The following is a 24,868-nucleotide window of genomic DNA, read 5'->3' as shown; positions in this document are numbered from 1 at the left end:
GTAATTGATATTTGAATGTTAACCAGCTTAATATAAATATTGTTGAAGATTAACTTGAACTACTTTAGAGATAAATCCAAATTTCTGTGATCAGTACTAAAAGAATGATCCAAAGACGTCACACCAATAACAACCACATTTCCCAACAAGCGGAGTTGTTTCTGTATATTTGTTTGAAATTCTGTAAATTTATTAACATATTTCTGGAGAAATAAGAGCAACTAATAAACATTCAGTTCTTCATAAGTACAAAATACCAAACAAAACAGATATCATATTGGACATGGGATATCTTCCTGACATTAGACATATCTCCACGACATATTTTCTGAACAATATGCGGGAATATTGCACAATATAGAGATGCATAATAACGATTTTTTAAATAACAAATAATATTGCTATTGTTATTTTTAAATATGCGTTCCAAATATCTGTTATTTCAATCATATTATTAATTAAAAATTATTATTTAATATTAAATATAAAATTTATTAATTGTAATTAATACTTAATTTACTAATTTAATTAACGTGTGAATGAATTAATTTATCTGTTTCAGCTTACTTCTTAAATTTTATTTTTTTTCTCAAAACTATTTATTTAATTTTTTTATTAGAGTGAACCATTTTCTGGAAAAGATGAGTTAAAAATATATGTCATTTCTTTAAAATGTTTACTTTAGTCCTATATTCTACCAATAGATGGCGCCAGTAGTAAACAGAATACATGTAATCAAAGTAATCATGTCACGAGCAATTAAAAATGATCTGTATGGAATAGCGCATCATCAAATACGAATATCGGTCACTCCCGTAAAGTGGAGCGGTGACTTCGCACTTTCCAGTGAAGCCTCGCACTTTCCGGTGAAATCACCGCTGTGATAAATTTCAGTGATACGCAATTCAATGATACGATACGATAATTCCAATAACCGGTCCGTTCACTTTTCAATCCAATCACAGATTTCTTTCGAGAGCTTCCATTGGACAGATCGTATCGTCACCGCTCCGGCAAATTTCAGTGATATCGTATCGATTGTTAGTTTCTATCGTGATCCAAAACTTGTAATCGAAATATCATCAGTAAGATCGTATGAAGGATTTGAATCACACCCCTCTTTGAAAAGTATTGATCACTTGTATTTGTGAATTTTTGATATTGGTTACGTAATAACTGCTCTGAAAATATTCGTCATCCTTAATGAAGGATTTGAATCACACCCCTCTTTGAAAAGTATTTATTACTTGTATTTGTGACTTTTTGATATTGGTTACGTAATAACCGCTCTGAAAATATTCGTCATCCCTAGTACAATATCCTGTGCTAATAGAGTTAAAGAGAATGATTTCTGAGTTTATATCTTGCAATCTGATACTATACCTATGTGACATGTTGTTTCGTGTGACGTGTTTTTTTTCCAATCGATTGAAAACAAAATTTGACACAAAATTACAATTATACTAGCAAAACCACACACAAAATTTTATATATTTAATAATTGCGTTTCCGAGTTATTGTGCTTATATGTTTTTGAAAGTACAGATCGACATACAGTCAACTCTTGATAGGTGTCTACATTAAAGTGTTGTCCAAAGAATGGCTTATATAGCACTGGTGTACAATAGTTACGAAATATTGATTTTTGTTGTGAAATTAGCATTTTAATTAAATATATCGTGTCATCTTTAGCAAATTTTTTGACGATTTATCCGTGCTATGCAATAGTATCCGAAAATCAAATTTGTGTTTTAGGTACGTTTCCCCTGACGGACTGAACGAAAATTACATTTGCGGTTATAAAATCCCAAACCAAATTTGATATTTTTAAAATAATTGCGTTTGTGAGTTACCGTATTTACATGTTTCTAAAAGTACAGACGGACAGACGATCAACCTCTTGTTGGATTTGGCTTAAAATTACACTATAGATGTTAAGATAATTAATTAATTACGCTATAGATATAAATGTCTACACTATAGATGCTAAATCTGTAGGCCGAATTTTATCTATCTAGCTCTCTTCATTTTTTAGTTACCGTGTTAACTTATATTCGAACATCCGGAAAACATAGTTCCTCTGAATAGATTTTGTACAAAATTTGATAGTGTGCAAGTAAATGGTGAAACTGTGACAGGATTATCAAGAGGACCAGATTAACCACCGAAGGGGTCCTTAAGCAATACAAATTTTAGGCGCATCTTTACTCAACTAAAGTTCTAAAAACCAGATTTTTTTTATTGGTTTAAATTTAATATCTATTTTAAACAGGTTTTGAGTAACAAATATTTGGACAAATTAAAATAAGAAAATATTTAATTGCATGTCACCTTCAATACAGCTGGCTTCAATATCACAAGTACAAAAAAAATTGATTAAAAAGTTATTTTAAAACAAAATAATTTTAAAAAATCGCAAACTTTTTTAACACCTTCCAAACATTTAAACACAATTGTTGATTTAAAAGTTAATCAACCAACTACAGAGTGAAAAATGGATCTCAAAGGGCAAATTTGACAAAATGAAAAAAAAAAAAAAAAATCTTAGAACAACTTATAAACACTTTGGATTTTTTTCGTTTATTTTATTTTGAAATTTTAACTTTGCCTTATATTAAATTGAATGTTTTCACTTACATGGTCTTTTAAAATCATAATACAAAATTAAGTTACTTTAGAAATACCTAAAAAATCTATCAATGTCTCGAGTTCTCCAAAATTCCGGAACCTTTAGATAGTTGCCTACATAGCCTAATTGATAATCTAGCTATGATTATGAGTCTTGACTATCGAAGTAAGTACATAATATTGTTTGTTACTTTTTTCTTAAAATTCTTACATATGCATGACTAGAAATAAATGCCTTTCTATATTAATTTATAACCGTAATTAGTATGCGCACTCATGCTATTAATATTCATTTATGTTTCACTATCTTAATTTTTATAAATAAACATCTTCAGTTATTGTTAATTAGGATCGTCCGTCTTATTGTTTTATCGGTGTTATGAACCCATCAAAACTAATGGCTATACCGTCAAATTAGAGGTACAACCCAATAATTCTATTCATCACAAATATCTTTTAAATACCTGCTTATATACCTCGCATGATAAAAGAACTACCGAAAGGACAAAAATGGACAAATACCAAACTCAAAGCATCTATAAAGTAGATGTTGCATGGAAAGCCAATGGTAAAGTGAGACCTTATTACTTACTATTTGAAAAATCGCACTGAGCAATAGATTCAAGAAAAGAGACTTACAGTCATCGATTGATACTTGAGATGTCAATTTGCCTAGCTTATGGTGTTTTAGAGATACTTTACTCGCATATTTCAGAATAGGCAAATTGACATGTAGCCAATCTTTGTCAAATTTGATCTAACATCTGATCTATAATTCTGATAATAAAACTAAAAGTCGCTTCAATCTAGTTTGCAATATTTTTAAGTAATGTTATTCACATTCACAAGGATAGACAAATAAAATTCGTTTTAAAAGATTTCAATCAAACTTTCACATAAGTAGACAAATTTGATATAAAAACAGCATTTCAATTTTATACTTCCAACTTGTATGCATTGTTGAATTATTGTGCTTATAAAGAAGTAAACAAAATTCTAATTTTTTTTTCATTTACTTTTTCGCATATGAAATGAACAAATGAGAGGAAACACTGAACTCTTAAGAAAATTTGGCGAATGGGAATTTTAAAATAGGGATATATACCATAAGCATAAGATCGATTCTTTTTCGTACGTATACTTTATTTCTGTGCACTTCGTACACAAGAAAGGAAGAATCTGAACATTTGATTACATCTCAATTAACAATAAAGATAAACCCTTGTATGTATGTGTGTCGGTACTCTACAAGACTGATCGTTTGTCTAGATCTACCAAACTGTATATAAGGTGATTATAATTAAAGTTGCTACAAAAAACAGACACATGAATATATGTAAAGCAACGGGAATTAGTTTTTGAGAAAGAAAGAAAATGTTCGAAAGCTGACCGATGGATGTCGCTGTACTCGTCATAAGATGTTAATTAAAAGACGTGATATGTTTTGTGGCATACTTTGTTCATTGTCCAACCACCACGACAAGGTTGTACAACAATGGATAGGAAAAATTAATTTTTAATTGTCCAATAGTTAAGAAAAAAAAAAACTTTAGAAAAGGCAAAAATGAAATCAGTTCTTGACTGTCCCGAGGCCAAAAACCAAAAATGGTAGAAAAAGCGAGAATGAAACCTGTTTTTGTTTTCAGGCCAAAACCGTAGAGAAACTGAAAATAGATGAAACTATCAAGAAAAATAAAGTCGACGACGACTTGTTTAAAAAAATGTACAATATACTGTTTATCCTTTTAAACTGAAATCGAGAACGAGCTTATTCCATAACTGATTGTAATGCTTCAGTGGTGATATTGTGATTGTATTGTGTAATGCATGTTTTCAACTCATGTAAGTTCGCGATCAGACCCACTAACACCACATCTTTTAGATAACTGCCATAGACAGAAGTTGCAAGAGTTTGATTGTGGCGACCAAGCTGTTGGAAAATGGTGATTGATAATTAAGCCATTCAACAGCTGCTTTAGAAATGTTGCAATGTACGAAGGAGCGTCATCTTGCATAAAAACTGTGCTATATATATACCCACGTTGTTATATTGTGGAATCAGCTGGTTGCGCAAAACAGATTCATAGCATGTCTTGACTCTACAGGTTAAAGGACCCGAAGAACCAATCTCCTCGAGAAAAAAAAGACCAATGATAAAAGCTGCTAAGCCCGTAACACAAAGCCACCTTTTAAGAATAAAGAGGCAGTAGTTAAATTTGGAATTGATTCTTTCTTACCCATATTTTACACTTTTCAATATTTACTGTACCTTGGATATGGAAATAGGCCACGTCTGTCCATAAAAAAGTTCCATGATCCTTCCTTTTCTATTCGAACAAGAAACTGCAAGTAGAGAACTTCTCATTTTGGCAGGTCTCGGTGTTCCTTTGTTTGCTTTACGCATGTTATGGAATAAATTCCGGACATGAGTAATTTTGAACGATAGCATTGCATAATGCATTTTAAAATTTTATGAACAGTGCTGAAAAGCATGTATAAAGTATGGGAAATTCTCTGTGCACTGGAATATTTCCAAAGCACCAGTTGAAGCTTTATGCATTGCTGTAGCTGCATATTTCCCACTCACGTCGAAACAATTGCTTTCCTCCCTCTGCAGCATTTCACGTCAAATTAACACGTCTCTTCGAACTAGAGTCGCTTCTTAAATGCTTTAATGCCCGGATCAGCTGCAATGCAATTGCCGCACAGTTACCTTTCTTGTAAAAAAGCTTCATAATCAGAGTCCGAACCTTCAATGACAGGTCATGACAACCTTCTCAGACAAAGAATAAGAGGAATCGCATATTCCCTGCCATTTTATCATAAATGTAAAATGCGATGCGGATGCTACATATTTTAATTAGAAACTTAAAATTAACGTACCTTTTAAGGTCACGGTTTTTTTAGTCTCTTATGGCGAGTTCAGTGCCACCTATCGGTCAACTTTTGATATTTTTTTCTTTCTCAAAACAAATTCCATGTTTCAGCTATACTCAGATGAAATATCAGGTCAATTTGACCAGGAGTTTAATTTTTAACAGCCTTTTAACAATGCAACTTTAACCATAAACATCTTTTATACAGGGTGATCAAGAAATAACAGGTGTTCGGAGCCCTGTGGCGTGTTATGTACTGGACGAATTATAACAAAATTTGGTCATCATACATATTAAAGTATGCGGTTACGATTTGTCTAAAAAAATAGTACCAAAAACGCTAATAGGGAAAATACTGGCGCTGCGATCGAAAACTTCATCATGTCATCTTCATAAACGGGTATTTTGTGATACAATACGAGGATAAAAGGAAGGGTTACGGGAATTCAAATCATTTTGCAAAAAATCGCCCGTCGATGGCATTGTCACAACGGCTCGATTGGAAGGTTTTCGACGGTGGTTCGCAGCATATCGGCCTTTATTCGTCTGTGCACATGAAATTGAGTTTTAGCGCTTCATAACATCAGCCATGGTCATTCGTCATCCACTTCCAATCGAGTCAAAAATCTCAAAGCAAACTCAAATTGGGTATATATGTCCCCTGGGATTCTTGAATGGGTCTTTTATTGTACGGATAAAATTTCAGGATCTTGCGCAGTATCGTCCACACCGTCGAGAACGGGGGGATCTGTTTGTCGTGATATTGAGCGTGCATTGCTGATAGCCTGTTTATTAGCTATCGCCTGATCCATAAACGGCAGTTGCAACTTCTGCAACTTGTTCCTGCTTGATACCTTTATGTGCTCGACCTGGTTGCTCACCAAGAATTCCTGTTGTTTCAAATCTTTCAACCATTCTTCGTAAGTTAGTTATGGTCATCGGTGCTCCACATAACTGTTTTAACCGCCTGTGTTCACGAAGAGCAGCACTGGCATTTCATCCCGCTGATAAAACAGCTTGACTTAAGACATGTTCACATACTGACAACGCCATCTACGGTCGAACATGAGTCGAGTTAACGAAACCTTTCCTTTTATCCTCGATATTGTGTCCCAAAATACCCGTATATGAAAATAACATAATAAAATTTTCGATCGCAGAGCCAGAATTTTCCCTTTTGGCGTTTTTTGGTACTATTCCCCCCCCCTTGACAAATCGAAACAGCGTACTTTAATATGCATGGTGGCCAAATTTTGCTATATTTCGTCCAGTACATAACACGCTACAGGGCTCCGAACACCTTCTGTTATTTCCTGATCACTCTGTATAATTTGGAGGAAAGAAATGTGAGAAGAGATTTTTTTAAATTTTAATTATTAAAAATTAAGCTAAATTTTGATGTTCTCCTCGATTATTTACAAAAATATTCAGCACAAAAATGATTTTTCCATCATTTTAAAATTTAAAAATTATTTTTCAGTGATAATAATTTTTAGTTCTGTATTTCTTTTTTTGTTTTGTTTTTAATAAATATTTAAATTTATTTAGAGTATATTTTGAAGCAACATATTCCATGGTTAAAATGAAGTTCAATTTGTTTTAATTGTTGCTGTTAATATTTCATCCTTTTTTTTATACCCATGTTTAAAAATATTTTTTTGAGAAAGTCATTAGGACTAAGCTACCAAAAAATATTTATTAAAATTTTTAGGAAGTATGAATCCTGGCGTACTAAGTAATCTCCAAAAGCAACTACTACTGAATAATTGCAAAACAGGTGTCAGTGGTAAGTAAGGTAATTAGAAATTAAGTCTTCTAATCGTTATTAAATTTACGTTCTAATTCATAGAAAAGATTTCTTTCATTTCCAAAAGAATATGAAATATGCATATGTATGTAAATAATTCCATTTTTTAATTTAATTTAAAGTGTAATTAATTTCCTAATTTTTATCTTAAATTAGCCATTATTTTATTTTAAAATGTTCTCTTATTTCCTGCTCCAAATAATACTTTTTTATTTCATTATTTCTGACATAAAAAATTGCTAACAAATTTCTGACATAAAAGATTAGTCCTAGAATGGGCCAGATGGCAGATTTACAATCATATCCGTAAAGGTAACGGGCGATAGGAGCGGGGCTTAACATATATGACAAGGCAAAGAACTCTCAAAGTAAAAGTTCCAAAAGAAAAATTTCAAACTCTTTGCTCTAATATCAAGATGGAAACAGATGCGTATCATCGATCCTCCCAGTGGGCATGATGAAGTGAATTTAATGTCAAACTTGTCTTCTTTTCCACGCATCTGCAAAATTATATCACACGCATGCACGGACGCATATATATATATATATATATATATATATATATATATATATATATATATATATATATATATATATATATATATATATATATATATATATATATATATATATATATATATATATATGAAATTAAAACACTTACATTAATATAAAAATCTTTTAATTATTTACTTCCCATATATGTAACAATTTATCATAAAAAGAACAAGAGGCAACAAGGCTAGACACACATCTTTCTGTATCGCTTGCCGTAGTTTCACCAGTTTCATTTGACTGAAGACGCCAATCCACACCATATGCAAGGGATTCATGTTTATTGTAATGAGCCTTTTCTTTCAGTGCACCATCTAGTAAAAGAAAAACGGGAGGTATTATAAAACTTTATTATTAACAATCCAAAATAAATAAATAAAAATAATTTGCCAGTCATTCAGCTAAGTTACAAAATACTTGACCTCCAGGACCAGATTATTTAATAGGCTAAGTAGACAACTGCCTAGGGTGCTTCACACTTTTAGGTGGTCCCCATCTTTCAAGAAATTTTTGCAGTGTTTTAAAAATTATTCAGTTTTTTTTTTTTTTTTTCATTTAATTATAAAGACAGCCGGCGACTTGGCATAGGGGTAGCGCGTCTTCCCCGTGATCTGGGAAGACGTCCCGTGATCCCGGGTTCGAGTCCGGGTTCGGGCATGGTTGTTGTTCTTCTGTGTTCTATCAGTGAGGTACTTGAATGAGCCCCCCCCCCCCTGTAAAAAGGGGTTGCGCAAGCGAATGTGACGCATGGAGTAGCTAAGTCGTACTCTTGGCCCTAGTTGGCACTACTGAAAAAACAAGAGACGCTCACCCTGCTTAAATCGCGGACAGATCTGTCAGCGGGCTTATAAAGTGGCATAAGTAACAACAACAACAACAAAAATTATAAGGACAATGCAATCGAACTTGTTCAAATTAAAATCAAGCATGAAGAGGGACGAGACTCTTTATAATTTTATTATGAGGTAGGTTAAAATAATAGAAGAGTTTCAGGAACAGTTATTTAATTATTCTCTAAGTTCTACAGTTTTAATTATAAAAAAATATTAAAAAATGAAAAGCTCTTTTTAACACAACCTAAATACTATTATTTAATTATAAGATCGCATTTTTTAATTTAAAGCAATATTTTTATAAAGCAACATATTTCTTTAGAATCATAAGACAAAGTAAAATAAAATTTGAAAAGGTAATTAATTAGGATTGTTGTTAGAATAATGTCACAAAATTATAATGGCTTTTCAATTTAAAGATTTTATTTTAAAAAGTATTGTAATAGAGCTAGGTTAAACAAAACAGAATCAAGCAATGCGAATATCAGGGCCCTCTTTTTTTTAAAAAATTTTAGAAACAATTATATATTTTATCTAACTAAGAATCAAATAATCAATATTTTAATTTAATCCTTATATTATAATCAAATATTTTAACTTAATTTTTATATAGATAGATTTAAGTACCAAATTTTGATAACTGAAAAAGTAAAATACTTAATTGCAGATCGCTTTTTAAAAAATTAGTTTAAGTATATCACATATAAAAAATAATCCAAAACTGAAGTAGGCAAGAAATGTTTTAAATAAATGTTTTTTGGTGCAATATAAATAAATCTAAAAATAAAATAAATTTTAAAATTATAAAACATTTCATTATTTTAGAATAGTAAAATAACATAAAACATGCAAATGCTAATTAGTTAGGAATGTTAGGAGATAATGTTCGAAAATTAAATGAAACAATACTGTATTTTAATTTGAATAACTTTGATTGCATTGTCTTTATAAACAAATGAAAGCAAAAAATTAAATAAATGTCAAAATACCGCAAAAAAAAAAAAAAAAAAATCTTGCGGGATGGAGTTTTCTAAAGTTGTAAGATCTACTTTGCCTATTTAATAATCCAGCCCTGTATTGTAAATTAAATGACAACTTAAAATTAAATTTTTAGGTAACCACAAAAAAGACCTCGGGGATCCCCAAAGTTGCAGGCCCATAAGCAACCGCCTTACTTATTAATTTGGTCCTGAATTCTGTGTATTGTAAAATATTTCTTAAACCATTTTTAAGCAGCATTAAGTAAAATTATGTATTTACACAGAAAGTAATACAATACAAAACTCTATATCAAGAAGAAATTTAATGAAACAGATAAAAAAATTAACAAAATAAACATATTTTTCATTAATATAAGCTACATTGCTTAAATACCTTACATGTTTTAAATTTTCCTTAGATAAGAAAATGATATAGTTAATTTTCAAATATATAAAAAAATTTTGTTGGGCACATTCGCAAAATAATTTTATTTGGGAAGATAAAACTATTCTGGAACACGTGCCACAATGTCATAAGTATTCGAGAAAACAAAGACAAAACTATGCTCTATACTGACGTCAATAGTGCGAAAAGTTAATACGCTTAGTTTTTAGAAAATGAACGTTACCATCAAAACAAAATTACCAATAGTAATAATCATAGATTTCTAAATGTTATTATCACTATCGCGATCGCATTAATTTTATCTACAGTACTAATTACGTACATTTAAATGTTTTCTCATGCAGTTTATCGCCATCCTAAATAAATTATCAACATTACGTATTAAGATTTCTTTTTAATTTTTTTTTTTTTTTTCGTATTTTCAAGCAAATTTTTATTAATGTAAAGAAGGATGTAATTATATAAACATTTAAAGTAATTATACAACCAAACTAAATCATGTCATATATTTTTGACTTTTTCTCCTATATTGAAAATTGAGTATCATTGGAACATGTGTTCAACCTCTCCCTTCCCTTTTTTTCCCATTCCGATTTCATGCAGATCTTTTGCATTAAATTAGAACTGTAATAATTCCTCGCTTTAAAAACGCCATCTACTTCAATTTTTATATCAGAAGAAAAAATAAATTAACGAGAAACTGAAAAAATTAAGAAAAATTCTGTTTTTTTTTTTTTGTTTTTTTTCCCTCACACAATTGGTTTGAATATGATATGTACATTCAATAATGTTAGACGATAAGTGCAATTAGTTCCATCGCGAGGGAGACAGTTTGACAAATAGCTTTGTTGGATACTGGTCGGATGCTGGATGAATGGTCCTCGGCCTTGGCGACAAAAGGGATTATTCTAAAATCTCTGGGAATTTTGGTGATAGGGCCAATAATAACGACCCTTGAAAACTTTCTATAACCTGCCTCAGAAGCTATAAAAAGCCCACAGACCAAGTCGGTGCAATCAGAGTTGAATCGTCAACAAATTAGTTGTATCAGTTCAACGAAGCGTGAGCGTTGAGGAAAGTTCAAATTAGTGGATTCAGAATTGTGCCTTGCGGCGAATCTTAGAGTCAAGTATTGAAACAGCATCAAGTCGTGCGTTGAGTGGTCAGTCATATGTAGTCAGTCGGCACTTGATTATAGCTAAAGTAAGGAGACAGTGGAAAATAGAAGATGTTTGAATGGACGTGAATAGTTGTCTGAACTCTCTCTTCCTGCTGAGTTCTGTTTGACTCTTTGTATGCTATTAAGGTTGTATACTATCGATTAGCCATTAGAGTGCTGCTGTTTGTTATACTACTGTTTTCGTGTACGTCTCGTCTGTTGTATTCAAGTTAATAAACGTCATTATTTGTTATTGCGCTTCTTGAGTGTCATCATAAACCTACTATAGCGAATCCGTTGACTTTACGAATTTTGTGCGGAAAATTTTTCGTAGTAATATTTTTAACCGTGACAGTGATTAAAGGCGATTTTGAAAAACAATATTGATGTATTGATTTATTTTTGAAAGCAAAGTCAACATCATAGTATATACTACATTTATTTAAAAGTAATTTATTTAAACAGCTACTAGATTTTGTTATTGTTCTGAACGTTAAATTGACCTTACCATTTAATACTGCATGTGATGAAAGATCTTTCTCAAGACTTAAAATACTAAAATTTTTTTTTTTGAAATATAGCATTAGTGAATAACAGTTTACGACCTTAGCCATCTTAGGTATCGAACTAGAAGCAAAAAAAATTATGATGATAATATTAAGAAATTAGCTACGAAACCAGCAAGAAAATAGAACAAAAATCACATTTTGTAAATTTATTCTAATATTCTTTATTTATTCACATGTCAGATTTATTTTAAATAATTGTTTTTGTTATTAGACTTATTAAAGATCTTTTGAGCAATAAAAACACTGATTTCACAAAAATAGTTTAATTATTTTCAATTTCATTTATTCCTTAAGTCCTTAGTGTACAAACTTGTTCAATGTAATAAATAGTAAAATGCTATAAATATTGTTGGATAAAATTTATGTTAAGCCTCTACAAGTCAAATTTGCATAACATCTGGACTGTCATAGATAGTGTCGTTGATTACATGATGAACTTATGAAATGATTAATTTACGTTCACTTTTTTCTCATGCCTTTGTAATTTTAAAATAAAATTTTAAAAAAATTCCTCTTAAAATTGTAATGTTTTTATATATTCAAAACAAAAACAAAAAATTTCAAAAAGAAAAATAAACTATTATATTAAAGTTAAAAATTGCTTTTTTGCAGCAACAAAGAAGAAACTCACCTTCTATAGATAGAACATGAAATCCATTATGCATTGATGCTGATAATAGAAATGATGGATTTTGAGGGTGCCATTTTAATCTCCAAATACCACCATTTAATGAAATTTCTGATATCGGAATTTTCATAGATCTTACATCCCACAAGAACACATTTTCGTCATAACTTTGAAAAGGAATAACAATAATAATAAATAAATTAATTAAAAATAAAGCAATTTTATGAAATATATGAATAACTTATTAATTTTGAATTATCAACAAATATATTAGATTAATTAAATCTTGTGAGTTATTCATTTTTATATATAATGAATAAAAAGAAAAGGATTAGAAAGAGAATGATGCAGAAATTTATCAAAATTCTGAGGTAGCATGTTCTGATAATTACAATACTTTTTTTTATGCTTTGGATAAGAAAGTATTCTTTTAAAACAATGAACTAGCATAATTATGAAAATAGAGAAAGAAAAGTATTTACCTTCCAGTAACTAACAAATGTTCATTTAATTTGCTTTTGGATATAGCTGTCACGCCCATGGAATGGCTAGAAAAATGAGACAAAAATATAGATTCTACTACAGGGCGAAATTAAAATATAAAATAATTTCATATTACTAAAAAAAGATATAGAGAGAGAGAGAGACTAAATTCATCAGATCAAAAAATCATAAATATTTTCATAATAAATACGAAAATACTCGTATATCTGTACAATGATTAGTTATATTTGAGTTATACCTCTAAGGATGCATGAACTTTCAGTTAATTTTTCTAATTTCCTTCCATGTAAGAGGTGATTTACAGGGTGGTTATAAGGTTATAATTAAAGTTCCACTTGAAATGGTCATAAAAGGAAAACTACTAGACCAAATGTTATCAAACTTGGCAATAGTTTAATCCTTTCTAGGGCCGTGGGAAGTATGCTTCCCACCAAATTTATCAATCTTTGTATGAAATTATGTAGGTTGGCATCAGTTCTGACAAATTTTTTTAGTAAGTCAGAAACTTAGATGCTTCAGTTCTTTATCTCACACAAAATGATGTGTATTGATTTGTTACTTAATTATTAATTAACCAAATTAATTAATTAATCAAATTAAATTTATCTAATAAGCTAAATGAATCCTTTTTCTTATTCTAATTTCAAGCCTAAAAATAATTTAACATAATATGACTAGAAAAAAATGGCCCTTTAATGGGTTAAAGGAGGTCATGAAAATTTCTTTTCCACTAAAAGAAAAAAATTTCAAAAATTCACCACCAGGGGGGAATAGAACTGTATGCATTATTGTTAAACAAAATAAGACATGTAGACATCGACTTAAAATGTGTTTAATCGTTTCTGAAGAAGCTGTTTATGGGGTTATGCAAAACCGCAATGTCTTGTCATTGGCTTACGGCAGGAAGATGTAAATGATTTATGCAGATGTGCTTTACACGTTATTTGGTTTTCCAGAGCCTGCTTTTCAGACTTCTCACTGTTACGAATCGACGATGTCTCTAAACATGCTTTTCTCGTTAAATGTTATTATGAATGCGACAGCACTGATTTGCGTGCTATGCAAAGGTATCATTCAGTAAGAGGAATACGCCAAGGGATATGCTAAGAATTCTTGATGAGAATGCAGTAATGCAATTTAACTTGCTTTCAGAAAATAATAAATGCCTCATTGTACATGTTTTGTAACACATTTCAGAAACGATTAAACATATTTTAAAACAATGTCTTCATGTCCTATTTTGTTTAACAATATTGTATACAGCACCATCCCCCCCCCCTGGTGGTGATTTTTAAAATTTTTTTGGTGCAAAAAAAAATTCCCATGACCACCTTTAAACTATTACGAAGTTTGATAACATTTGGTCTAGTAGTTTTCCTTTTATGACAATTTCAAAGTGGAACTTTAATTATAACCACCTGTATTTAACAATTAAATTTTTAAAAGGTTTAATACTAAAATAAAATATATATATATAAAATATCATTGAAACAATGAGAGTAAATATTATTAAATATATTTTGAGGATTATTAATTTTTTTTAAATATTTCTTATTTGATGAAACACTGAAATGATTGTTGGATCCTATATAGTATAGTACTTTTTCTTACAAAAATTTTTCGATCATTTTCATGGTACATTTTTAGTCTTCCCATCATATTTAATTTCAAAAAATTAAACAAAACAATACTATTTTGACTTCATAAATTTTCCAAGCTGATACTATTGGCAACTGCAGACTTCTTGGTTTGTTGTTGAAGAAATGCCATCATAATAAATTATTAATTAGTATAAACCTAGAATTCCTCATTTTCTATTCTGTTTAAACCACAAAAACTCATTCAGTTTCTTCATTGTTTCAATTTTAAACAGGCAAAATCACTACTTTAAAGTATTTCCAGACATAATATTATATGTATTTATGTTGTTTGTTGTTTTTTTGTTGTTGTTTCTTATCATATATACATAAAAATAAGAAGTATACATGAGCAGAGAGATTTAGGTGTATTTAAATAAGAGAAAATTCATATGTATAGCTAAAAGAAAAGAGAATATATGTAGTGTGAAGATGTGCCCAGGGTGCCATATCTTCATATGATATGGCACCCTGGGCACATATCATATGAATGAAAATATGATATAAAATGATATGATATAAAAATATGATATAAAAATACCAAAAGGTTTATCTTTGTGTGATTCTTGGTTACACTTCTGGATATTAAATTTTTTTAACTAAATAAGTTATACATTTAAATAACTGTTATTTTTATAAAATAGAAATTTTATAAATTCTACATTCATAAGAAGATCAGATCAATACAATAAAAAAACAATTTAACTTTAAAAGAGTATCTTTTCAAATTTCAAAACCATTCAACAGAAATTGCCGAAATTGAACTTAAGGCATCTATAAATTGCATACCTCTTATTTATAAAAGTAGCAGATGATACATTTCTTAAATCCCAACCTTTTAAACGGCAGTCATCGCCACCTAAATAGATATTTAATAAAAATAATAATCAACTTCTTAAATCATAAAATAATTTACTAGATTGGTTTCATATACCAAATCTAAATCTGTCCAATATCCATATCACGGATATTGAACAGATAGTTACATTTTGATTAAAAGAAATAAATGCTTACCTGAATATACCACATTCGGATGTGAATAATCAAATGCAACTATCCATGATTCAAAGCCATGAGCATTCCAACTTTCCAACAAAGATAACTCACTCTCTCTTAGGGCAACATAATTTAAATTCCCTTTCGTATCTGAAGCTATGGTAGTTATTGACCTAAAAGAAGAACTGATTATGAAACAACAAACATAAAAGATAAATTGTTTTAAAATGTGCATCTAATTAATTCATACATATTTAATACTACATTAATGAGGAATTTTAGTTTCATACGTTCAAAGCATGCCTAAATTGAGTATATCAAAAATTCATATTGCATTATATTTCTTTTTTGCTAAAAATACTTACTTCCGATATATGGAAATAATTTGAGTAGCAATCTATTAATGAAAATAAAATTTGAGTTGAGACATTCTTCACCTAAATTCTATACCATACTGATATAAAGAATGAGCTTTCTATCAGTTATATGTGAGTGTATGGCAAAAAATATCTCGTGAATATGAAATTCTATAATTACATAAATATAGAGCTAAGAATAAAATATCAGATCAATGAAAATTTCATTTATAACAAATATTCAGTGAGGATAATACAAATGCTTCAGGACTAATTAACATTCGATTAAAGGTCACAAACTAAGCCTCGTGTTGGGAGACCAGCTTACAGCATTCACTTAAAAATATTTTATTGCATAACTTTAAAATATTTTATTACAATAATTTACAGAAAATTCTGGTGAATGAGCCGTAAATCTTTTATGGCAGAAAAATGTAAAATTCAATATAATTTTCATGTGGTTTCATAGGCAATGGAGAATTGCTGCTCAATTGCCAAACCAATGTTGACTAATTATTTTTACAAGAAAAATTTAACTACCAAGTTCAATTTTTTAATTTAAATTAATTCTCTGACTCCATAAATGGAATGAAAACCTGAAGATGAATAATGGCGCTAGAAAATAATAACATTCATTCAGTCATGTGAGCTATTTTAATTAATGCCAAAGTGCAGGTTTATAAGTAAAGTAAAATTTATATAGAAATTTTTTTTAATCTTAGCATGCAGCAATTCAAAGTGTATTGTTACGAATCTGTGATGCTACTTCCCAGCATAGTTGGTTCCATCATCAGAAAGACTGTTTTACAGTCATCAGTATTGGACAGATTCCGGGTGTTGCGTCGGAGGTCCCAGAGCTTGGCGACAAACTTTGCGACTTTGGCGCGAAAATAGATTATGCCCGAAACATCGAGAATTTTCCCGATCCGTACATTGGGAACCGAGATACGCCTCGAAAGTTCCTGATTGGTTGAGAGGCTTCTAGCCCCGCCTCCTGAGACCTATAAAAGAAGGCAGTCTGCAGCTGCCGGAATAGTAGTCGGAATCGACGGTAAACCACGGGTCTTCCAGAGATTAGCAGAGCAGCGACGGAGTCAAGCTAGTGCTGAACTAAGCTGTGCGCTACTGTCTGCAGTAGAGTCTTGTTGTGTGCTGCTGTGTGCACGTCTCGGCTGAAGATAATTGTCTTCTCTATGCTGTATATAGTTGTCTTCTTTGTGCTGTCCTGTGTGTCGTAGTGTCAATAAACGTGTTGTGTGTTCGTCTACTGAAAGGACTGATCATTGTGTTGTGTTATCCTCATACCATACACAACCACTAAATACACACAAATAAACGAACCCGACGGATTGATAGTGATAGAGGGAAATCCGTAACAGTATGTTCATGTAGAGTTCTCTAACACAATTAATTTGATTCTTTAGACATGAACAGTTCATACATATAAGGGAAAAGAGCAATATTAATTTTTCTATGTATTTTTTATTAGTAAGATTCACTGACTAATTGTGCAATACTTATTACATCCTATATACAGGATGTTCATAAATGAATATCCCAACTTTGCAGGGCTTTAAGAAAAACAACCCCTGTTGTTCATCGGAAATCAAAAATAATAGTTGGTTTAAATTCAATACGGGCTCAGTGTAAGCTTCTCCAGGAAGACGATGGATATTCGAGAGAAACAGTAACTCAACCCACACTTTTTTCTGTATGTCTGGTGTGAAATTTTGAAAGGCTGCAGATATGTGTGTATGGCAAGAGTTGATCCCCCCTCCCCAACTAGGGCTACAGCAAACAACAGGTGTTTGTTCCACCGTTACCAACTAATGTTGACGAACTAAAGACACGCATATCTACCACCTTTAAACATGACGAAAAAAAGGTTGGGATGAGTTACAGCTTTGATATCTTTCGAGTTTCTGGAGAGGCTCACATCGAACACTCATAACGGTGCTGAATTTAAACTTTCAATTTTTATTTTCCATTTCCGATAAATAACAAGACTTTTGCTTTCTTTTAACAGCCCTGCAAACTTGGGACATTCATTTATGAACACTCTATATAATAATTAAGCAACAACATCCCTTTTGTTACACAAAATTATTCACCTGAATTTAAAAAACTGTACGAAATTTTTAAGAAACATGTTATGTTGTTGTTGTTTCTAAAGGCATTTGTCATAGACAAGCCCACTGACTTTAGAAGTCAGCGATTTTAAGCCAAGGATGCGTCTCTTGTTTTTTCAGTAGCGCCATCTAGGGCCAAGAGTACGACTTAGCTACACACAAGTCACAACCCTTTTTACGGGGCGGATTTTATTCATGCATTTCATTCACTCATCCACAGATCGTAATTTAGACCTGACTCAGAGAACGATCACCCCTGATCCAGTACCCCCAGTGGTATTATTCTCGGCATGGGGGACTTTGTGAACACGACAGATTTATACGTGCGCCAGCCACCTCACACACGAAGTATCTTCGGCTGGCGGGGCTCGGACTCGCAACCCAAGGGATGCGAATCCAACGCCGTAACAACCAGGCTATCCCGGCCCCAACATGTTATGTTGTATACTAAAATACACATATAAAGAAGAATCGTTTATGTGATTTTATAAGATGTTTAGCCACACTAAGTATATATCACATTGTAATAAAGTACAAAAGGCTTAGAGATATATGTAGTTGTGATTTTATGCAATAAGTAATCTCTAATTATGAAGATACCTACAGCTTGTAAGTTTAAGGAACAAATACCTTATACTCTATTTAAATTCATTCATAATGATAATTATTAATTCAATAATTTTAAAAGAGTTTCACACCTTTGACGTACTTTAACAAGGATATTGATATAATATGAAATCACTGTCATTGAAATTTCATAGCAATTTAAGAATAATGATTTTTAACATAATAACGTTTTTAGACTGCTATACTATCTAATTCTCTTGATACAACCAGAGAAGGTGTTTTCCTTTCTCAAGTACATTTAGACACTCCAGTACTATTTTTAGGACGATCAATGAGTGGTATGCAATTAATACACAAATACCAGAAAACCGAATATGTGTTTTAGATGATTTTTTTTCCCGACCGGATAAAACCAAAATTTGACAGAGAATTACAAATATAGTCATAAAATCATATATCAAATTTCATATATTTAAATCTTAGCATATTTCAGTTATAGCATTTACATGCTTGTGGAAATACAGACCGACAGGTGGCCAAGTCTTTTGTGGATCTGATTCCAAATTTGAAACATGTCTATGTTTCTTATATTAAACTTCCTTAGCAAATGCTATCTATTTATCTCTACCTATTTTGTAGTTATCATGTTTGCTTATATTTGGACAGCCGTACTGACAGACTGCATCTGAATAAATTTCGTTCAAGATTTAATAAAAAAAATCTGCAAATATAAAGTAGAGATCTTATGTCAAATATAATATGTAGAACTCAAAGTGTTTTTGAGCTATCGCTTTCACAGATAGATAGACATACATAATGCTGCAAATGCGGGGTTTTTTTCTCCCCCAGATTCCAGAGAAGAGTGAAACATGAAGATTCGACAAAATCTTGAATTGCAACGCTTTCTTTACATATATTTCATGTGCGAGGAAAAGAGAAATGTGTTTTTCGGACTTAGAGTGGTTTGAAATACAAAAATTCGTTAAAATCTCGAGACCAAAATTTTTGACGATTACAATATTTCTTCTCTATACCTTCGAATATGGGTGGGGAAGTTCTACATTATTTGGAACGATTAATCTAATTACAATAGAATTTCAAATCCAAAAACACTAGTTAAAAATTATGAAATATTTCGTTTGATTAAATTTTTGATTGACAATAAGATATTCATAATATTTTCAAGAAAAAATATACAATCTACTAGGAGTTCCAAAATTGTATACTGGTACATAAATGATTAACATATAAAAAAGTTCCTCACTTTAATCAATTATCATCAGAATAAAAGCATAAAATATAAGTTATGAGCAAATTGAAGGTCTATTTTATTGGAATTTTGGCGAACATCTGGCAGAGTTCAGAAGCCAGATGTTAGCCAAAATAGCCATCTGGCTTCTCAACTCTGCCAGATGTTCACCAAAATAGGTTATTCCATACTCACTGAATCTCATCTGAATGAGCTTCTTTTTGTGTAGATATAAGAAAAAGAAAATCTCTTGTCCTACATTAGTTACAGTTAACAATAGGACAGTAAGGATATACTGTGTCCGCTGGCCGTATTATTAAATAAGTAACCATCTACAAACTCCGAGACCTGGATATTTACGCGAGTTCGCAAATTGTACAGACTAAGTCTATGGTAAAGGATACCGACGTGCTCCGATTGGTTTAAGCCTTGGCATCTTTTTGGCAATGTTTTGCACTCATAATAGTGTAGTTTTCGCTTATTTGGCTCAAACCTTGTACCTTTCATTAGTTTTATGGAAGATACGAGTGAATATCAACACGATCTAATTTTTATTAATATAATTGTTTTCTCTAAATATTACTAGTAATACTACTAATACTAATTAATAATAATAAATATTAATAATAATACTAGTAACTAATGTTGTTTATGCACAGAAGTATAAAAACTAAATGAACATATGATGCAGAAATTAAATAATTCTTATTTTTCTATGATTTTCGTGCCTTTATTAGATAATTTATGCAGTCATTGAAACTTGTTGCTGAACGTTTGTTACTTTCCCATCAACTATATTAAGAATATGATTACTTAGTGCCCAAAACGTATAAATATGTAAACTTTAACGGAATGTGTTATTTCATAGCTAATTTTTTTAGTTATGTCAAAATAATACTAAGAAGAAACACACACAAAAATATTTTTAATAAATTGTAATTTTTATATTTCCTGAATTTAGGTTTCAGGATTTGATCTTTTCCGCTGTATATGTGTTCCAGATTAATATTACCTGTAAACCGTAAAAAATAGGGGGGAGAGGATAAATTCACATATTTTATTTATTTTTATAAAAATATATTTCCGTATGGCATCTTTTTGGCAAAACATTGCCAAAAAGATGCCAAGGCTTAAACCAATCGCAGCACGTCGGTATCCTTTGCCATAGACTTAGTCTGTACAATTTGCGAACTCGCGATATTTTACTTGCGGTATTTCAGAACAATTTAATTCATGCACATGCAACTTGAAAATCGTATCAAATATTATTTAAATGTTGAGGCATTATTCAAAAATATTTTTAAATTACCAACATTAAGTTTTATATTACTTTATAATTTTTAAGCAGCTTAAAATCAGTTAAAATATATCTAGTTTCGAAGTTGAGAAAGGGAAAGGAGAGAGGGGGCTTGCATTGTCCCATCTCATAGGTTTAGCCCGATGCATACAATTTTTTAACATGATCTTCAGTGATTATTTTTTGTTCCTTTATCCGAATTGACTTTGAACCAGAGGAAGTCGTCTCCTCAAAACGTTCTCGCATGCTTTTTAATAAAGGTATTATTCCAGAGAACGCCTTGGATAGCATTGGCGACAATAGTTACGAAATATTAACTCTTGGCGTGAATTTAGCATTTTCACTGAATTTGTCGTCTCATTCATGGCGAGATTTTTGGCAATTGATCCCTGGCTTGCGGTTAATAGTATCCACAAATCGAATGTGTTTTAGACGCGTTTTTCCCAACGGATTGAAATAAAAATTTGACACAAAACAATACTTGTAGTCGCACAACCACATACCAAATTTCGTATATTTAACTCATTACGTTTTAGAATTATCGAACTTGCATGTTTCTGAAATTACAAACCGATAAACGGTCAAGTCCTCTTTGGATTTGGGCCCAAAATATGAAATGTGTTTACATTATAGATGTTAATTCAGGTTATCGAATTTTATCTATCGATAAAGTTATCGATTATATTATATCGATTAATAGTTATCGATTATTATATCGATTTTATATTTATCGTGTTCACTTAGATAGTTGGACAGAATGGATTTCATTCAATATTTGATACAAATCTATAAATAATGGTTAAAGAATATATACCAACTTTCATTTCTCTAGCTCAAACTGGCTTTGAATGATCCTGTTCACAGATAGGCAGACATTTTCCAAAAATGAATTTCTCAAACCTCACGAAGGAAACATGGAGGTTCTTCAAAATTTCGAGTTTAAATTTTTTTGACGACTACACGATTATTTCGTTCACGAGAGAGTAAAAAAGACGAATTAAGTTTTTATCTCTATGGAATTCTCGAAGATTGGTGTCCAGGATATATACATTCTAATTAATATCAGTTAATATTCGTCTCCTCCAGTAATTAATAAGATTTTAATGTTATATTTATTACTGTGAACAAGAAATATAACTTTGAAAATTGATGTATGTTCTTAATCTTTATGCAATATTTATTTATGGAGCTTATAAAATTTTTCAATTTATTGATTAAGTAAAAAAGTGGTTAACTCCGGCTCCATTTAAGAAATAAATACAAATAACGTTTAAAAATGGAAAAAAAAAAGTTACCCTTCTTGACAAGACCAATCTAAAGATAGAATCATCTTTTTCTCTTCGAGTGAAAGGTTAAGATTGATTAATTCTTGTAAATGAATTCTACTGCTGTTAGAGCTCATTCTGAGAAGAATGATTTTACCATTACTACAAGCAGCGCCAAGCACTGGTTCACCATTGATCAATTGAGGACACCATTTGAGATCCAGAACTCCACCTGATTGTGCAATATCTATTTTCTCTAATTTTGCGTTGGCATTGTCAAAAGCATTTGTAAAAGAATATAAAGTAATGCTACCATTACGAGTTTGGATGTCATCTGAAGGAGTTTCATCCTAAGGGAAAAGAAAAATAGTAATGATGAGACAGAAATAGATTCTAAGAGATAATGTTTTTATATATTTAACAAAAATATAAAACATACTTCATCTAATTGATATGTTCCACACGTCATGTATTGTGAAAATTCTTGGAAAGGGCACCATTCAACAGAATCGGCATTAAATTCCATTTTTTCAGCTAAAATAAATTTAGCAGAGTAAAGATTTTCCTTCGCGGCATCCATTTTAAATCAAGTAATCTGAAAATAAAATATAAAATAATAAATTATTTGAATATTTGGAACATAACCAATGTTTCTGCCTCAACGAATTTCAAGAAAAGGATGTATCAAATATACATTTTTGTTTTTGCGTATTTCAAATAATCAGTCTTTTTGTCTTTTGATCTTTTATTACATCACACACATTTTACAAATACTGGACGACACGGATTCAACATAAAAAACATCGAAACACAAAGGTAATAAATCCAGAGCCATTTAAATTATTATTACTACCAGTTTACCAATTCCAAACTCAATCGGCCATGCCTTTATCAAAACTGACTGAATTTCCCATCGGACAGGGAAGACGCGAGCTAGATTTTCCCTTTTTAGGGATTACTGTGACCCAAATTCGGCCCAAAGGCTTTTAATCTTTTAGCTGTTTATAACAAAAAAAAAAAAAAAAAGTAAATATAATTGACATTTTTCTTATAACAAGTAGAACTATGCAGCATGTCTCCATAAGAATGTAATTACAGTTTTAATGATTATAAAGCCTGCATTAATTAAACTAAGTTTACTTTCAATGTTCACACTAAAGTAAATATACACATTATCTTACATTTGGCATTTGTTTTTAAACTGATGACCATTCTAGCTTATACATTACTAGCAACGCAATGCAACAGAATGAAAAATAGTTAGTTGTATATTGTCTTTTGAAGAGTGTTCAAATTTCATAATAATTTTAAATTTGATAAAATAAACAAATATAACAGTTGAATTTGCTTAAAACTGTTTCTAAGCTTCCATTATAGTTCTATTGCATTTTCATATATCATTAACTTTAAATTATTATTTCTCAATTGCAGACTTTTGGATTATGATTGAGCAAAATCTCAAAGTATAGTTTTAAAATGAAATTGTAGTAGGAAAATATTTTCTCCCCTTTCACTATTTTACTCACAAAATTTCTGATACTATTTAACTGACCAATGAAGAGTTAATCAATCTAAACTTACTTTATAAATAGCATATACAATCATGAAATATAAGATGAAAGAACAGTACTAGAAAATAAATTTATCAAGAAGTTTGTCGTGTACTCGCCTATGGTACACGGGTTCTTTTACTGTGATTGATAAAAACTACTCTCCTTGAAAAAATATCTATAACATTTATTTCTACGACAAGACAAGCTATTCTATATACATATTAAGTTTAAATGACTGCATTTCCGAAAGTAAACAGTTCAGTATCTTTTCAGCTGCTGATCACAACGCTGTTCCGTTTTTCAAGTTTTTCCAAGTTGTTGTTGTTGTTTCAATACGGAGTTGAGTTGTTACTTGCTTCGTCGAAGATTGCGGATTCACGCTACAAAGTTGATTAAAAGAAGACAGAATATTATCCAACTGGCAGTAGAAAAATGAAAATCTCCTAATTTTAAAATCCCTGTGTCAATGGAATATCCCCAGAGACACAAGACTATCAAAATGCGAAGAGCCTCACCAGAATACCATAAGCATATAAACACAGTTATTATCTATCCTCTCTTCCTTTTAATGATTCAATCCTAGATATTTGTCAAGAACCACATATAATCTAGTTATATTACTGCCTATAGGCACATCATCCGTATTAATCAACTCAAGGAAGAAAATAATTTTATTCATATACTCCTACCATGGAAATGTTTCAGCTAAATTTTTTTTTAAAAACTATAATGACCAATAAAAAAATAACATACATAGACTAAACTTTGTAATAAATATTCAGAGATTTGGTATCTTTTAAAACTTTAGTTTACTCTGATGTACATTTCTAGTCATTGTTCAAATCTTCCAATCTATTCAAAATATCAGCAGGAT

General features: G+C 30.8%; 1 protein-coding gene across 1 annotated transcript; it reads right to left on the bottom strand.

The window, feature by feature from the left end:
• Positions 1-7,992: 7,992 nt before the first annotated feature.
• LOC129987706 (diphthine methyltransferase-like) lies at positions 7,993-24,308 on the bottom strand. Its single transcript, XM_056095655.1, has 8 exons — positions 24,023-24,308; positions 22,881-23,036; positions 22,472-22,791; positions 15,597-15,751; positions 15,372-15,441; positions 12,924-12,989; positions 12,445-12,608; positions 7,993-8,180 (listed from the first exon to the last, which is right to left on the bottom strand). The coding sequence occupies exons 2-8, from the start codon at positions 23,019-23,021 to the stop codon at positions 7,993-7,995; spliced, it is 1,104 nt and encodes a 367-aa protein (XP_055951630.1). The 5' UTR covers positions 23,022-23,036; positions 24,023-24,308.
• Between the last annotated feature and the right edge of the window lie 560 nt (positions 24,309-24,868).

Source organism: Argiope bruennichi, chromosome 10, assembly GCF_947563725.1.
Source record: "Argiope bruennichi chromosome 10, qqArgBrue1.1, whole genome shotgun sequence".
In the NCBI taxonomy this organism is placed as follows: Eukaryota; Metazoa; Arthropoda; class Arachnida; order Araneae; family Araneidae; genus Argiope; species Argiope bruennichi.
Note: the sequence above shows the minus strand (reverse complement) of the source record. Positions and strands in the feature narration are given on the sequence as shown.

Bases quoted from the DNA above. Each gene is read 5' to 3' on its own strand.
- LOC129987706 (XM_056095655.1), bottom strand. From the start codon at position 23,021: ATGGATGCCGCGAAGGAAAATCTTTACTCTGCTAAATTTATTTTAGCT. The intron at 15,442-15,596 runs GTAAGCATTTAT...ATATCTATTTAG, and splicing joins TCCGAATGTGGTATATTCAG to GTGGCGATGACTGCCGTTTA. The intron at 12,609-12,923 runs GTAAATACTTTT...TCCTTTTCAAAG, and splicing joins CATTTGTTAGTTACTGGAAG to TTATGACGAAAATGTGTTCT.